The following is a 16,663-nucleotide window of genomic DNA, read 5'->3' on the forward strand; positions in this document are numbered from 1 at the left end:
GAAGGAATTCAGGGGTGGGGAAAAAGTTGTCAAATGTTTTACTTCGTACAGCATGGCGCAATGTCATGTCACGTAAAAGTATGAATTCTGCAATGTAGAAATACTCTGTTACAAGTACTGTAAAGTCTGGAATTCAAATTTTACTTAAAGTACACTTTATGCAGAATTTCAAATGTAAAAAAGAAAAAGAAGAAAAGCAGATCTACCAGCTCAGAATGTGTCACGCATTGTGAACTTGTAGATTGGCTGTTAACTAGGAACTACAGTTTTCAAATAATCGTAGTGGAGTAAAAGTAGAATATTTGCCTCGGAAATGTAGTCCACTACAATGTAAAATGTAAAAAGTAATGTAGTAAAGTGACGTAATGTAGTAAAGTAGGCCTAATTAAACTAGTACAATAGTACAATACTTGAATAGATGTACTTTGTTACTTAGTTTACACGACTGAAGTAATTACAATGGACTAGCCATTGGGGGCAAAAGATGGAACGCCAAGCAGCCATGATGTATTTTTTTATATATATTTTATCCCACGATTGTGTAACCCCTGTGTCAATTATCTAATGTGATCCTGGGCTCTACACACCCTCCGCCAACCTAGTCCCCATATATGGGGACATGGGGAGAGCAACGGACTTGAACTCATGCTTCCTTCATGCCTGAGTGTCAAAGTTGCTCCTTTGCACCTGAGAGGGGGGAAGTTTCCCTGGTTGGACGTAGCGCCGTGGAAGGAACACGTTATTCCAACCGTTACCAAATCCTTTCCCCTCCATCAGGCGCCCCGGCTGGCCAGGGGGAGGCACTTTAGAGTCTAGCCCTGGTCCAGGGCTTACAGCGAGTCTCTCTCCGACGCCCTGTGGAAGTCCCTTCCGCAGCCCTCTGGTCTCAGGTCCCAGTTTCTCTCTAAAATGCACATTGTGCCATTTTAATAACCATTCCGGGTTTTGACTGCGCCGATCTGGTTGGATTCATTTTATTTAATGATTAAAATAGTACATTTTAGAGAGAAACTGGGGACCTGAGACGCTTCCCAGCTACGAGAATAGACTTTTACCAAGGTCTAGCAGGCTTTGTTTCGGTGAGTATCTTAGTTACGTCGTTTTGTTTATTTGCAGGGATTTGAAAACCTGCGCACGGGAGTGAGAATATCACCAGAGGGCTGCGGAAGGGACTTCCACAGGGTGTCAGAGAGAGACTCGCTGTAAGCACTGGACCAGGGCTATTTAGAGACCAGGATTACTGCATGTTTTTTGTGAGGGTACCTACCCTAGGGGACACGGGGAGAAAGGAAAGGAAAGGTACTATGTTTACCCAGGGTAACTGGACTAAGCTCAATAACTTGTTTACAGCCAGGCCCTGCTCATAGAAAATTTCATGGTAGGGGTTCAATGCCTTGTCCAAGGGCACTTCAGCGGTGGTAATTTTAACGTGCCGGTCCGGGGATACGAACTAGCAACCTTGCGATATCAAGACCGCTCCGCAAACCGTTCGGCCACCACTGCCCCCGAGAACATACAAACTCCACACAGAGCCATGATGTCTTGTGATTCACTACCACTGCCTGCACCTCAAAGTCACAGGGACAGTAGAATGTATAGAAGAAGTTGGAGATGACCTAGAAGACCTGCAGGCTTGTAATAGTAACTCCATAAATTAAAGCAAGACAAGGACACTCTCTGAGGAGTCCCATGCAGTCAGACGTAGCGCTGCACTAAGATCACAGCTCGTTCATCAAATCCCTTATTTCCAAACATTCCCTTTCTCTGGGATCCTCTTTTTACAGTAGGTTCATATAATATTCCCACTACACACCAGTGTTGGTTTTGTCGACTATAAACTATGACGACATGAGGTTTACAGTGAACCCAAATGCAAAGCCACAGTATAGACAGAGTAGATTTTAGAAGTTAATAACACAAAAAGGCAATTCTTACAGCAAGTTCCAGGCAGGAGAACAGCAGTCCAGAATGCAACGCTTACCAGACAATTGGACTCGACTCGAGTCGACTCGAGTCGCATATTTGACGACTTGCGACTCGACTCGGACTTTGAATGTAAAGACTTGCGACTCGACTCGGACTTGGAAGGTAAAAGACCAACGAGACTTGAGACTTGACTCCGACTTGCTAGCCAATGACTCCCGACTCGACTCGAGACAAGATGACTTGTGACTTGTTTTGTTTCCGAGCATACGGTATTTGAATACAGCGTCGGTGTGCAGCGCAACTCCACTCGCACACTAAGGCAAAACCTTTATTTTCACCACACAGCTGCAGTAGATTGAAAAGTTGCTTCCTACCTTTGAGTTAGTGTTGCTGAAAGACACCCAGATCCAATTGTATATTCCATATTTCCATATGTACTAACTAAGTGTGAAGTTGTGTCTGTAGTGTCAACACGGAGGCACAAAGTGACAGTTGTGAGCATGCGCAGATTGCACTGTCTCTGCTCCAGCGTACAGGGACAAAACGGCCATTAGGGGGAGCCATAGTACAGTGAAATACAGTGGGGAATATCTATTGATTCATTGATTGAATACTTTATTGGCAGAAATGTAATCGGTATAGGGTACAGTCAAACACTGATCAAAAAGGGATCACTGAAAAAAGTCCTTGCTGTCTTGTTTCCATTCGGTCCTGGGTAATCAATTCATAATCATGACAAGTCACATGACAAATTCAAATTCTAGACTTGACACAACCTTGTGACTCGACTTGTGACTCGGCTTGACTTGCCCACAACAGAAAGACTTGGGACTCGACTTGGACTTGGGACCAAATGATTTGGGACTCGGACCTGAGGGTTGGATTGACTTGGGACTCGACTTGGACTTGGGACCAAATGACTTGGGACTCGGACCTGAGGGTTTGGACTGACTTGGGACTCGACTTGGACTTGGGACCAAATGACTTGGGACTCGACTTGGGACTCGGACCTGAGGGTTTGGACTGACTTGGGACTCGACTTGGACTTGGGACCAAACGACTTGGGACTCGACTTGGACTTGGGACCAAACGACTTGGGACTCGACTTGGACTCGGACCGGAGCGACTTGAACAATTGTCTGACGCTTACAGGGAAGATATGCAGGAGAACAGCAGTCCAAAATGCAACTCTTACAATTAACCCTGCAACACCCAGATTAATTTATACTTGCAAAAAAGAGATTTCAACCTTAATACTACTTTTTACTACTAGGACTTAGAGGAAATTATGTAAAAAAGTTTTGCAAATTTTATGCACATTTATAATTATTAAAATAATATTAAATTAATCATTTACATTTGGGGGATGTCTTTCATAATAATAAATAAAACATGTTCTAGACATTCAATGATCACAAAAAAGTCCAGAGATTTTTAATTTGTGTGAATTTCAGCCTCTGTGGGGGGTATTTATATGCAAATATCATGACCAATGGCATTGCAATGAACATCAATGATGACATTTGGGTGAAAAAAGAACAGGAAAACAAATTATAATAATTAATTAAAATATGTTGTATTATTGCAATGCTGGGTGTTACAGGGTTAAGAATGCAGGCCGTAGAAAAAAAACCCCCACAAAGAGTCCAGGTAGTACAGCACTGAAAATAGTCCAAGAGCAAAAGCAACAAAGTATAAACTGAGTGAGTCTGTGAAAGGACTAAGGAGTCCAGTTTTATAGGTGGTGGGTTGATTGCAGAAGTGTCCTCAGGTGTGAAAGGGGCATGGCACTGTTGGGCTGATGAGGGAGTGTGTGGAGGACAGGTGTGTGGCAAGGACTGATATGAGAGATGGAAAGGTATGTGACTTGAATGAATTTTGTTCAAAAAACTATGACTAAAACTAAATAAGTAAATGTGCTGTCAAAATCAACAGTGCACTACACGCGATCCCAGAACCAGATGCCTGTATAGAATGTTTGGCACAGCAGGTCAGCAGAGAGATGTATACCAGTGGTTCCCAAACCTTTTCATGTCAAGGACCCCCAAATTGACACTAATTAGCCCGCGGACCCCCATTTGAAATGATATGCCAGGGACCCCATAAGAGAAGATTTTTACGGCTCTAGCAGTGATTCTCAACCATATTAATTTCAAGGATCCCCAGTTTGACATGCATATTAGTCACATTTAATGGTGTTTCTATCTCTGGGACCCCCAATTTATATTGTAAAGTCAATGTGAATTCAACACCCCCCCCTAAAGGAATGAGCAATGGTTTATCAAGCGTTTATTATATCTGTAGCCATTGATTGACTCTGGACGTCTAGGAGCTAATTCTCTACACACACGTGTCAGAGCTGTCTGTAGTCGTCTTACTTATGGGCTGCTGGACACCGTCCGTGTGTGTGTGTGTGTGTGTGTGTGTGTGTGTGTGTGTGTGTGCACGCAGCCTTGTGCCTTACACATTCCTGATCCGTGACAGAACAAACTCTCCCTCTCCACAATGAACTGCAATTATATTGATATGGCAGTCACATTAGCGGCATGGAGACAAGGGCCCAATTAGAAGGCCTTTGGTGGCGTTGGCCCCGAGTAAAGCCGAGGCGAGCGAGCTGTGCGGCGGTATACCGCTGAGAGAGAGAAATCATGCTGTCACTAGTCATCTGTCTGCTCTGCTACGAGAGAAAGAGAGAGAGAGAGAGAGAGAGAGAGAGAGAGAGAGAGAGAGAGAGAGAGAGAGAGCGCAGCATCTGCAGCACGTCTGGTCTGACAGGCCCTGCACTGCTGGAGTGTGAATTACCAGGACGAGACAGAAAGAGATCCTCCCCAAATGAGATAAGTCAACCGTGTGGTGGGAACAGGTAAACAGATACACCACGCAGAGCCCACACTCATTACCCACTTAGCAGTGACATTAGTGTTTTATTTTTGCTTTATACCCGCTTAAACCATATAGCCCCTAACCCATTTTATACAGACTTATAGCATGTTATGTATAGACAGCACTAGAATTGCATTGTATGTAGTCATAGCACTTTATAGTATAGTACAGTATATAATAGTTATATGTATAGTTTCATTATATGGAGATTCCACTGTTACGTTATGTTTCATGAATACTACTTTTTATGTGATGTATTGCCATGCTTTTTTGTTCTTGCCTAATGTAAATCGTTCTGGATTAAGATCGTCTGCTAAATGCCTAAATTGTAAATTATAATGATGACATGCCCAAAACTGTGACACCAGGTATACGTAAATGGTTGAAGTTCCCTGTATGTATTTATGTAAATGGCTGAAGTTCCCTGTATGTATTTATGTAAATGGTTGAAGTTCCCTGTATGTATTTATGTAAATGGATGAAGTTCCCTGTATGTATTTATGTAAATGTTTGAAGTTCCCTGTATGTATTTATGTAAATGGTTGAAGTTCCCTGTATGTATTTATGTAAATAGTTGAAGTTCCCTGTATGTATTTATGTAAATGGTTGAAGTTCCCTGTATGTATTTATGTAAATGATTGAAGTTCCCTGTAGTGCCTTATCCCGCATCCCTAAACTATTTTTTGCCCTTTTTACTATTTTGCAAAACATTTTAAAATTGTTCAACTAGTCGATCTACATCGACACATTGTGAGCTTGTAGATCGGCTATAGTTGAAAAATATATTTTTAGGGATGAGGGGTAAGACACTGACGAAAATAGGGCCCTTTGTCTTCGTTAGTCAGCATTCATTAATTGTATAAAACATGCTTGTGGCGTCCTGATGAAGGTCTAACGACCGAAACCACAACTTTTGGCAAGTTTCCGACAGTGAAACTTTTTTTTTTAAAGATACCCTTTTAATAGATGCACTTTTGTCCTAAGCACCTGTCACCAACCTGTTGAGGTGTGCATCAGCCTTTTTCTAGAAACTCTGAGAGCCTAAAATGGACCAATGAGGGTAAACAAAACAAACAAGAACGTTGCCTACTGCATGTGCATCTATTTTCAACGGCAAGCACTACAAAGCCGGTCTGAATATGCAGCGTACTATCAGTGTATACAAATCCTATAACGGTTCGTCCCCGGCATGTCAAAGCATCGTACCTGAATGGAGACGTCGCTGTAGGATCCCCCGATCACGCCGGAGATGGCCAGCGGCACGTCGTCGTGGATGGCGTAGGAGCCGTCAGGGCACGTGTACTCGCTGTCGTCCACCTTGGTGAGCGACGCCCGCACGAACTCCAGCGACTGCTCCAGGGCGTACGTGTCCTTGGAGCACGTGTCCAGGATGTGAGCGCCCAGCCTCAGCCCGGGCAGCACGCGGTCATCCCCGTTGATCTCGTCCAGGGCCAGCAGCATGGCCTCCAGCCGCTGGATGCCTCGCTGGGCGTTGATCTTCCCGCAGTCCTCCATGCCCTCGCCCTTCTGGTGCACGGGGAACAGCCCGCCGATCATCAGGTCCCCCTCCACCGTGATCTCCCGCTTGGTGGCGTCAGTGTTGTAGCCCACCACGGGCAGGCCCTGCGCCGCCGGAGGAGCCTGCAGGGCCAGGAGGGAGAGGCACGCGCACAGCAGGCCGAGGCGGGACGACAGAGGCCCCTGGGGCCCCGACCCAGGGGACGACCTCCCCGATGACATGTCCCTGGGGCAAGACGAGGTCACGGTCCTACCAGGGGGGTCCCCTGTTGTTGCTCGTGATGTTCGTGGTTGTCGCCGAGGAGGAAGGCGGCGGCGGCGGCAGGCGAAACAAGGCGCAGCCAGCACCGTTGGATCTCAAAGCGTTTTAGTTTTGGCTGAGGCCATTTACAGCAGCAGCATCAATGCCATCTCCTTTAGTTCCTTTTCTTTGGAGTGCTGGTAGATTACAGGCTGTGCATGGAGCAGACAGACAGATATAGATTCAGGCACAGTTATTGAGCTTTATAGTACAATAAGACCTTGGTCTGTTTATGAGCACAGTGCCCCAGAGCTGTTTATAAGCTCCATGCCCGGGGCTGACACTCGTCTCATAAAAATACTTGAAATCATCGGTGCGTAGGTGTGTAAAGTTGTCTCCCTTGATGGAATGATATTAAGAGTTCACTATAATATTATAGAAAGTCAGAATACAATAAAAATGTCCTGCACACTGTCTACAATTGCACAATAATATAAGGACATCTTTATTCTGGCAACGATTCGGCCTTCTTCTTCTTCAGGCATGCATGCCTGCATATATATATTTAAAAACTATTTCCTGGGCATAATAGGTGAACAGGTAAAATAGCTGATCTACAGTACATACTGCGTAGTCACATCATGTCACACTGCAATGGAATTGTGAGCTTGTAGATCAGCAATTTTCCTACTATAGGTTTTAGTTACTACATACAGTAGGCCTACTACGACGGCAGATACTCAAAATCTAATGATTTGACGGAAACAGATCGGGAGCAAAAACAAAATGTGATCCTTACACATCATATGCTGCAGTGGAGCTCTGAGTGCTGCCCAGAGTGCATGGGGGAGCAGTTAGTTAGGGGTTTAGTGCTCAGGGACACTTTGGCACATTGCTGAGAGCTGGAATAGTACCTGGGACTTCCAGAGTTCTAGGCAGGCTCACTTAAGCAACATTACACGAGAGGGGCTGGTTAAACGTCATTAATGCACGCCTGCGATGCTGCAGGAACGAGCCTGCAGGACGAGTTCTGAAAGCAACGCAGAAGTGATTAAAAGAAGGGATTAAAGTACTACTATTGGATGGATGGATGGATGGATGTATATACTGTATCTAGACTATTTGAAAATAGCGGATCTACAACCTCACAACGTGTCACATCTTTATTTTTGTTTTTCTTGCCAGGCTCCCGGCCTGGCACAACATATTTTCAGATGGGGGTCCGTAGTAAAATACATGTCAATTCGGGGGGCAGCATTTCACTTTTCCTGCATGCTGACGCAAATGCTATATGTATTCATATACTGTAGTTATCAGCTTCAGAGTGACGTGGTGCATTAATTACACCCTCCTTGGTTAGAACATGTCAAACTGTCTGACCTTTTCTCCCTCACAAACTGAGAGTAGATAGATACCAGCCCTTCCATTCTCTCCCCAAGCACATCTTCAACAAGTGAAACTGAACGAGAGACAACAGAAAGTCCTTCACGCTTATCTTATAATGCAGAGCCACCACGGACATGTTTGGTTGTAAAAACAGAATACAAGACATACAGTACAGTAATAAAGCACACAAATAACTAATACGGACAGATGGATGGTTAGATGGATGGCTGGATGGATGGATGGATGGTTGGATGGACTGACACTGCCGTTTTTTAGAAACCTGTCACTAGCGAGGCTATAAAAGAGACAAGTAAGGCCACATAATGTAATGATGACCATACAGTAGGTGGAACACTGTTAGGCCTGTATATATATATTCATTGAAAATACTAGACCAGGGGTGTCTGCTGGCCAAGTGATCCAGGCAAATGCCACATATAGGCTTTGGCCCGACAGCGTGTTGCGTGTTTGAGTCCCATTCATGACCATTGCTGCATGCATGTACGTAGTCTCTGTCCCTCTTTCTTGTCTCTCTTCACTTGATATATCAATAAAGGCAAAAATAAACAAATCTTAAAAGAAAATACTAGACCAATGTATAGCCTATGTCACAGAACTGTTCTCTAAATAAAAGAGCAGTGTATAGATATTTATTTTAGCTACAGTGTGTGGTGAAAAGAACGGTATTCCGTTCACCTCTACCATCTGTTCTCTCCGTCCAGCTCTGAATCCAGCTCACTGATGTGCTATCAAAACAAATTGCTTTTAGCTTGTTAACCAGTATGGAGGTCCAGCATGACCATGCCGCAGTATTTGCCAGCATCCACCTCGTGTTTGATGTGGTCGCTCAAATAGAGGAGGCATACAGTATGTGTCAGTGGAGTGCGGGATGTTCTGAAGCCGGATTGAAATTTGTACATTAATGTTTTTTGTGGCAAGATACTTTTGTATCTTTTTGGGTGATGATTGGAGCTATGGAGATGTCTGAGTCTCTGAGAAATGTGGAGGGAATATTCTCATGGCCAGACAGTGGCCTTGTGGGGTTGAAGGGCACTCAGTTTTTTAAGTACCTCCTCCGTTGCTAGTTTAAAATCATGTTTACAAACACCTAGGTTTTTGTAGAAGGCTTTGATGTGCTCTACACCAAAGCGCCCGGAGTGGGAGAGCAGTTTGTTAACCAGCGTTGTTGCAATGTTTGTAAAGAAGATGTTTAATTAGTTGGCTACGGTACGTCAAGCTTGTCAGTGATGAGGGTGTCGTTCGATTTGATGTTTATGCTTGTAAACCTGGTTCTTAGTTTCTGACCGCAGCCTAGAATATATATATTCTTTTAAAGCAAACAACTCACATCCTTGCTTCTGGGGCTCCCTGGAACAACATATTTTGACATAGGGGTCGGCGCGCAGCCTTCACATGAAACAGTTTGAGAACCACTGATATGGAAACATGCAGTTTTTTCAGAAGGCATATTTGTGGAATCGGCCTCAGGTCTTATAGTGGGTTAAATAAATCCTCAGAGGATTTCCCAGCCTCTCCGAGGAGATGTCAGCGTTGGGCAGGACTTTGTGTGCAATCATTTACTTTGTCTGTCTCCTATTCATGCCTGAGGCGGTGTATGACTGTTCTGCTGGATAAAACTCTTTCCAATCCTCGCTTTCTCTCGGATGTCTGTGTCTGTCTGACCTCTCGTTTCAAAAGCATGCAGCTGTTTCACACTCACATGCACACATGGGTACACATACACACACAAAAAGCCTGCACATATCAAATCTTGTCCCAAGGGGGATGGATATTGCGTCAAATCAAATGAGCTGGATTTAGCGAAACGCTCACAAAACACAGTCTGGCACAAACATGAGCAGTCAGACAAACATGCAAAGTGACGTGTCTTCAACTATAGGCTACCCTTCAAACGTTCCCAAATGCAGAGTGAATATGCATACAGTCATTTCTTCATAGGAAAATCTGTGACAAATCCAAATGACAAGGATATTATTCGGTCTTAGGGCCGATTCATACTCCTATTTTACAGCTGTTTCGGCGCTGTAGTGCAGAAATTTTCAGTAGCACCGAAGAGTGGACTTTAGGACGGTACCTGCCCCCCTGAACCTCAAATGACGATGAGTATGAATCGGCCCTTACTTTTCGATAACTGATTTTTGAGGGCCGCTGCTATAGCTCCTCCTATGTCCAACTTTGAGGGTCTGTGTGAACAAACATTGAAGACAAAAGTGAGGACGCAAATTGTGATTGGCCAGAATGAGATGATGTATGATGACGTGTGATGATAAGAGCGCCCCTCACTTCACACGATTATGATTTTTATAGTCAGGGAACATGAGGACCGCTAACACAATTAGAACGGGCAAACCACATGACAGACATGACAGAAACTATAGTTCTTGTGCTGTTGTCACAGAGTCCACAAATGTGTTTTCTCCTATAGGTGCTTAATAATAAGAACGTTTGCATGGCTTGTCATTTGAAAAAGTACATTTAATTGGTATATAGGCGCACACAGAACGCTATCTGAAACGGTGAAACCCATCGTGGTCATCTGGGAAAAACGTGTGAAGCGAGATGTGGAGGTATTTGATTAATCCACTAATGTCCGCTATGCAGCATGGAGTAAAAGTGAAGCGGCGCTGCCATGCAGACCCCAGAGAACCAGGGGGTCAATGTCCAGACAGGAGCTGCAGATGGAGATGGATCATGTGGATATACAGATGGGTCCACAGCGAGGTCAATGATGAGGCTATTGGAACAGCCTGCACAATAACATGCTCCATGTCCATTTAACTCTGAGAATGGGTCCATTTGGTTACATTTTGTAGAACTCTCAGAGTTATACAAATTAAGCGTTATGTTATGAATTCAGAGTGTTGTGAATTAACACTTATTCTTTTCCAGTGCGGTGTCTGTCCACTCCAGCCCTGGAGGCTTAATTAGGCAGAGTACTTTAGGGGCGGGAGAAGTTTATCAGAGCGAGTTATTGAGCCATAATGATCTGCCTCGTATACTCACTGCCAGCCTTCACGAGTCGAGTCGAGTCGCTGACACGCAGTAATTAATCGTATCAATGGGAGATTAGAGCATTTTCAGCCAGGGAACACTAACTAAATGGGTATGTGTTTGTAAAGAGGGATCTGGATAGTGTAGTCTGACCCTCAAACAGAAGAAACGGGCGAAAAGGGGATCTTTTGACATTACTTCATTCATACCTACCGTATTGATTTGCGTGCCCTATTTAGATACAATGTAGGGAAACCAAGCATAAAGATGGCATTTTCCGAAATATTTGGCGTGTGCCTGCGTGTTTGGTCCGACATACTAACAGTGCGGCAGGCATTAGTCCGACACCCTATACCCAAAACCCTAAACCTAACCTCACAGGAAGCCACGGGTTAGTTTTAACCTGCCACGCGTGTCGGGAGCCACCATGGGGGTGAGTTTTAACCCGCCACGGGTTAGTTGTAACCGGCCACGAATGCGGGGAGCGACGGTGTTGTCAGACTGTTGGTATTATGTCTAATCAACGTATGCACCCCGTGAGAGTGGGAGATAAATACAAACAGTGCCAGTGTGTGCAATGTGCATGCATATGCATATTCACACAGATATGTACTGTATTCACAAAACACACATCCAACTACTCTTTAGACCAGAGCCTACTGTCTCCATGGCAACGTGCCATCAAACGTGCAGGGTAAGAAACACACACAGCCCAGGACAACCTGGGCCCGTCTGACCAGGCAGTGAACTATGCGTTAAAGCAGAAATAACTGTTTTTTAATATTTAATGTCATATCGTCTATGTCCCTCAAACTTATTTCTAATGGTTTGAGCCTCAATCACCACTCTGATATAACCGGTCCCTTGTCATTTCTTTCTGGACTTTGAAAGCAGTTTTAGCTGCAGTGCCACAATGTCCTGAGGTGGTGGGGGTGCTGATATGCAGATTATTTAATATTTGAGTCATTATCATACTGATGCTAGATAAAACCAGGCTTGTTTCCATTCCAGCTTGGAAAATCAACAATGGTGGATATTGTAAACAAAGTGGAAATGCAAATTTGGATTTTTGCAAAACACATTTTTGGAACAAAATGCCTCAAATCATGAACGCAGCGTGTTCATGATCAATCAATGATCCAATCATCCAATTGCCATCCAAGGCTTAAGAAGAAATGGCACCCTTTTCCACATTGGCCTATTATATATAGCACCACCAGGACGCCACAACCTGACCTGCCCTGGTGGAGACCTGTGCTCCGAGGCGCACTTTATCTAGTTGTAGGCCTACATCTTTTTTTAACCAACTGTATTCTCAGCAGCATTTCATTTTTCCTGCATGCTGACGCAAATGCTGTGTATTGGTAGTTATCAGCTTGACGCGGTGAATTGCAACCCTCCCTGGTTAGAACAGCAAACTGGCTGACAGGCACCTTTTCTCCCTCACAAACTGAGAGAGATACATAGATACCAGACCTTCCACTCTCTCTCCCCACTCTCTCCCCAAGCACATCTTCAACAAGTGAAACTGAATGGGAGAAAAACAGAAAGTCTTTCGCGCTTTTATCTTATATAACGCTATAAGCGTACATGTTTCATGTTTCATGTTTGGTTGCAAAACCAGATTATGTTATTCAGCACAATACTGAATAACATAATCTGGATATATACAAGCTCGTAGCGTGCCACCGAGTGGCGCGCTACAAGCTTGAAGGTCTGTTATTTTTGAAAAATCGAAGAACGACTGACATAGAAACATAGCTTTTTCAGAAAACTGTCATTTTCAAACAGACATTTTTAGAATCTGATCTCAGGTCAAAATGGGTTAAGAACAGAGTCAGCAGAGAGGATGTGACAGACGGACACTTTGTCAGCCTGTCTGCTCCTGTGAGAGGCATGTGTCTCATTTCTGTCTGTCTGTCTGTCTGCCTGTCTGTCTGTCTGTCTGTCTGTCTGTCTGTCTGTCTGTCTGTCTGTCTGTCTGTCTGTCTGTCTGTCTGTCTGTCTGTCTCTCTCTTTCTCTCTCTCTCTATCTCCCATCTGTTCCTTGTTCCTTTCTGTTGCTCACATATAATTACAGATCAAATTAATATCAAATATTGAAAAATTGAAGCAAGCAACTTATAAACTGTCTGGGGTGTTTACGTTATGGTACAATTATTAAGTGAAATACACCTAAAAGCATCATGGTAATGCAGGAATTATTATGCAACTCCCAAGCCAAAGTATGGCGCTGTTGGCACTTCCAACACACCCACGTGACGCAGATTCCGGTCCCCTATTCGCACCATGAGTAATAAAAGGATAGAGACCGAACCGGCGCTCAGTGGCGTTCTGAAGCACCCTGAAGACTGCCGGAAGTACAATTCTAACTCAATGGCTCGAGTGAGCAGAAGCCCGGACCTCAAATTTGACGCACATGACGTCACTGAGCGTCCGTCCACCTCCATGAACGGGCTGCAGTTCCACTTTTTGCCAGTAAGTAGTGGCAGCTTCAACGTTGGATAGCCTTACTGGGGGCTTGATTCGCATGCAGTGAGCGCGGGCCAAGGCCCCAGTTATTCAATGTTGAAGCCCTGGGCCCTAGTGGTACGAGGAGGGACTAGAGGCGGACCCGTGGATTCATGACTGGGAAACCCCGTGCAGCTGGGCTTTAACATTGAGCGCTCGGTTGCACTTCCGCATTTGACCGCCACAATTTCGTGGTCAAATGCGTAAGTAGACGTTCTGAGACGGTTCTTCCGGGTGCTTCAAAACGCCACTGAGCAACTTCCACTGACATGAATAGCGGGGGGGGGCGGAGCTTCACGCCAATTCAGTCTCTATCCTTCTTTATACTCTATGGCGCGGGCACGTTATATACAGTACGTGCAAAGAAGCATCTCTTCCTGGTTTTTAAACAGCTGGTGGATGGAAATGATGCTCGCACGCGGCTTCAACTTGTAGCGTCGGCAAAGCGTAATACAACACATACATACTGTATATACATAACAGGCTACTGTATAGCAGTGGCTCATGGGTCTGTAACTCAGAGTGTATACAAATTTTTTACACTCTCAGAGTTAAATTAACATTAATTTTACAATATACATCGGGGTCCCAGATATAGAAATGGGGGACGGCCTAATTCAGGTCAAACCGGGGGGTCCTTGAAATTAATGGAAATTATGAGAATCACTGCTAGAGCCGTACAATCTTTGTCTTATCGGGGGTCCTTGGCATATATTTTCAAATGGGGGTCCACAGGGCTAATGAGTGTAAATTTGGGGTCCTTGACATGAGAAACCCTGAGCTATAATACGAGAGTTCAACTGGGAGACCTGGCAACCCTGTCATTCGTTACATTCCTCACCTATCAACTCAATCACCTCATTGGTCCTGCTCCGATCAGATGTTCACAATGTGCGTGCAAAGTTATTTCAAGTACATTTCAGCCGCTATAAAAGGCAGCTGCGAGAAATGCAGGTTGTAGGTTTTTCCTTGGCGTCTAGGGAGTGTGCGTGCAAAGTTTCACACAGATCGGAGCAGTTGAAAAATGCAAATCGGCCTGTTATATAGAGCAACCTTTTTACACTGAAGTACCACCTCAGAAGATACCATAATAACTGATGTTAAAATACAGGAGTGAATACCTGACCTTTTTTGTTCCATTCCTAAGCCAATAATGCTGCTGCTCTGACAAAACTCTTCTATTCTATCAAATAAATCTTCTATTAACGGTGTGCTGTCATGCTCATTTCAGCACGGCTGGAGAGCCTATTTCAACCAATTGCTTGGTCAGAAGAACTACCTGTAGTAATATCAATATTTCATTCCACTTTTGTCTTTTTTCTCCTTTTTTGGGCGACTCCTCTGTGTACCACCAGAGGGGGGCTCAAGTACCACTGGTGGTACTACTGTATAGTACCACTGGTGGTACTACTGTATAGTACTGTATATTACCACTGGTGGTACTACTGTATAGTACCACTGGTGGTACTACTGTATAGTACCACTGGTGGTACTACCGTATAGTACCACTGGTGGTACTACCGTATAGTACCACAGGTGGTACTACTGTATAGTACCACCGGTGGTACTACTGTATAGTACCACAGGTGGTACTACTGTATAGTACCACAGGTGGTACTACTGTATAGTACCACAGGTGGTACTGCTGTATAGTACCACAGGTGGTACTACTGTATAGTACCACAGGTGGTACTACTGTATAGTACCACAGGTGGTACTGCTGTATAGTACCACAGGTGGTACTACTGTATAGTACCACAGGTGGTACTACTGTATAGTACCACAGGTGGTACTACTGTATAGTACCACAGGTGGTACTACTGTATAGTACCACAGGTGGTACTACTGTATAGTACCACTGGTGGTACTATACAGTGGTTGGGAACTCCTGATATAGAGCCACAAAAGTGGCATTTCGTCCTAGTGGGAATGTGTGTGCAAAAATGTCACGTAAATTGCATGCTGCTGCCCGGGCGGTTGGCGTAGCCGTCTGGTCCGTAATCCAGCTTTACAGAGTGTCGCGGGTTCGATTCCTGATCCCGACGACCCCCCCCAATCTCTCTACCCATTCCCTGTGTGATTACTGTTCATCTATCAATAAAGGCAAAAAAGAAAAAAAAAAGAAAAAAACCAGACCAATTCTGCAAACTTTGGAAGACAATCTTAGCCAATCTGGTTGGAGTATGGGAAATCGTAGGCGATTAGTATAACAGACACTCACAACGGACGTGCGGCAAAAACATACTCACCGCCACGCTATCGCCTGGCGGAGACAATCATGAACACATTACACATTACATAATATGTGACAGCTGGGGGGGAAAAAGTATGACTATACTTCCCCACTCAGCATTTTGTCTACATACTAACGTCAAAGACCAACATGTTTCCTTTATACCCTCTCCTCTCCTCTCCTCTCCTCTCCTCTCCTCTCCTCTCCTCTCCTCTCCTCTCCTCTCCTCTCCTCTCCTCTCCTCTCCTCTCCTCTCCTCTCCTCCCCTCCCCTCTCCTCTCCTCTCCCACTCCCCGATCCAGCAGATGGCCTTTTTAATTCAAGCCTGCCAGCCTCTTACACACTTCAAACTTCAGACAGTGTGTGTGTGTGTGTGTGTGTGTGTGTGTGTGTGTGTGTGTGTGTGTGTGTGTGTGTGTGTGTGTGTGTGTGTGTGTGTGTGTGTGTGTGTGAAGGGATGGGAGGAGAGGCCAGGGAGAAGGCTGAAAATAAATGCAAAAGGACGCAAACGGGATGATATGAGGCCAAGTGCCCAAACAGAGGATGTATAGGAGCAAATGAAGGGGAAGGCGGGTTGGAAGGGAAAAAGATGTCACCCAGACCTCTTTTCTTTTTACAATCACCTTCTCCTAGTCTGGTGAGCAGCATTAATATGGTAATATCCCCCCAGGCAATAGCAAGTGTTCAAGACTATGGAGGTCATCTATATGCAGCCGTGAGCTGGGATGATGGGCTCCAGAACATCCTCTGTGGAATGCCTCGGAGGGCTGCATGGCTGAGAGCAGCCAATGGGTAATGGGAGACAGTCCAGGCTTTTCCACCCCAAAAATCACATTTCCAGCTGACAAAGAGAGCATGCGGGGGAGGACTGTGGGAGGATGGTCTGCTATAATGGGGAGGTGGGGAACTCTAGAGGAGTGCATTAACGCATTTTGGACTGAGGTCAATAAAAA

The 16,663-nt window shown here is 44.8% G+C and overlaps 1 protein-coding gene across 3 annotated transcripts in view; it reads right to left on the minus strand.

Moving 5' to 3' along the window:
• The window catches only part of grm2a (glutamate receptor, metabotropic 2a), a gene marked incomplete at its 3' end in the record, with an annotated part of 35,664 nt that extends 29,283 nt beyond the window's left edge, over positions 1-6,381 (minus strand). For all 3 annotated transcript variants that reach the window (XM_080780109.1, XM_080780111.1, XM_080780110.1), the window contains exon 1: positions 6,016-6,381. In XM_080780109.1, the coding sequence (XP_080636235.1) occupies positions 6,016-6,366 (351 nt within the window). In that variant the 5' untranslated portion in view covers positions 6,367-6,381. The remainder of the gene's footprint in view (positions 1-6,015) is intronic.
• Positions 6,382-16,663: the final 10,282 nt, after the last annotated feature.

Source organism: Protomyctophum bolini (genome assembly GCF_963924005.1).
Source record: "Protomyctophum bolini genome assembly, chromosome: 2".
In the NCBI taxonomy this organism is placed as follows: Eukaryota; Metazoa; Chordata; class Actinopteri; order Myctophiformes; family Myctophidae; genus Protomyctophum; species Protomyctophum bolini.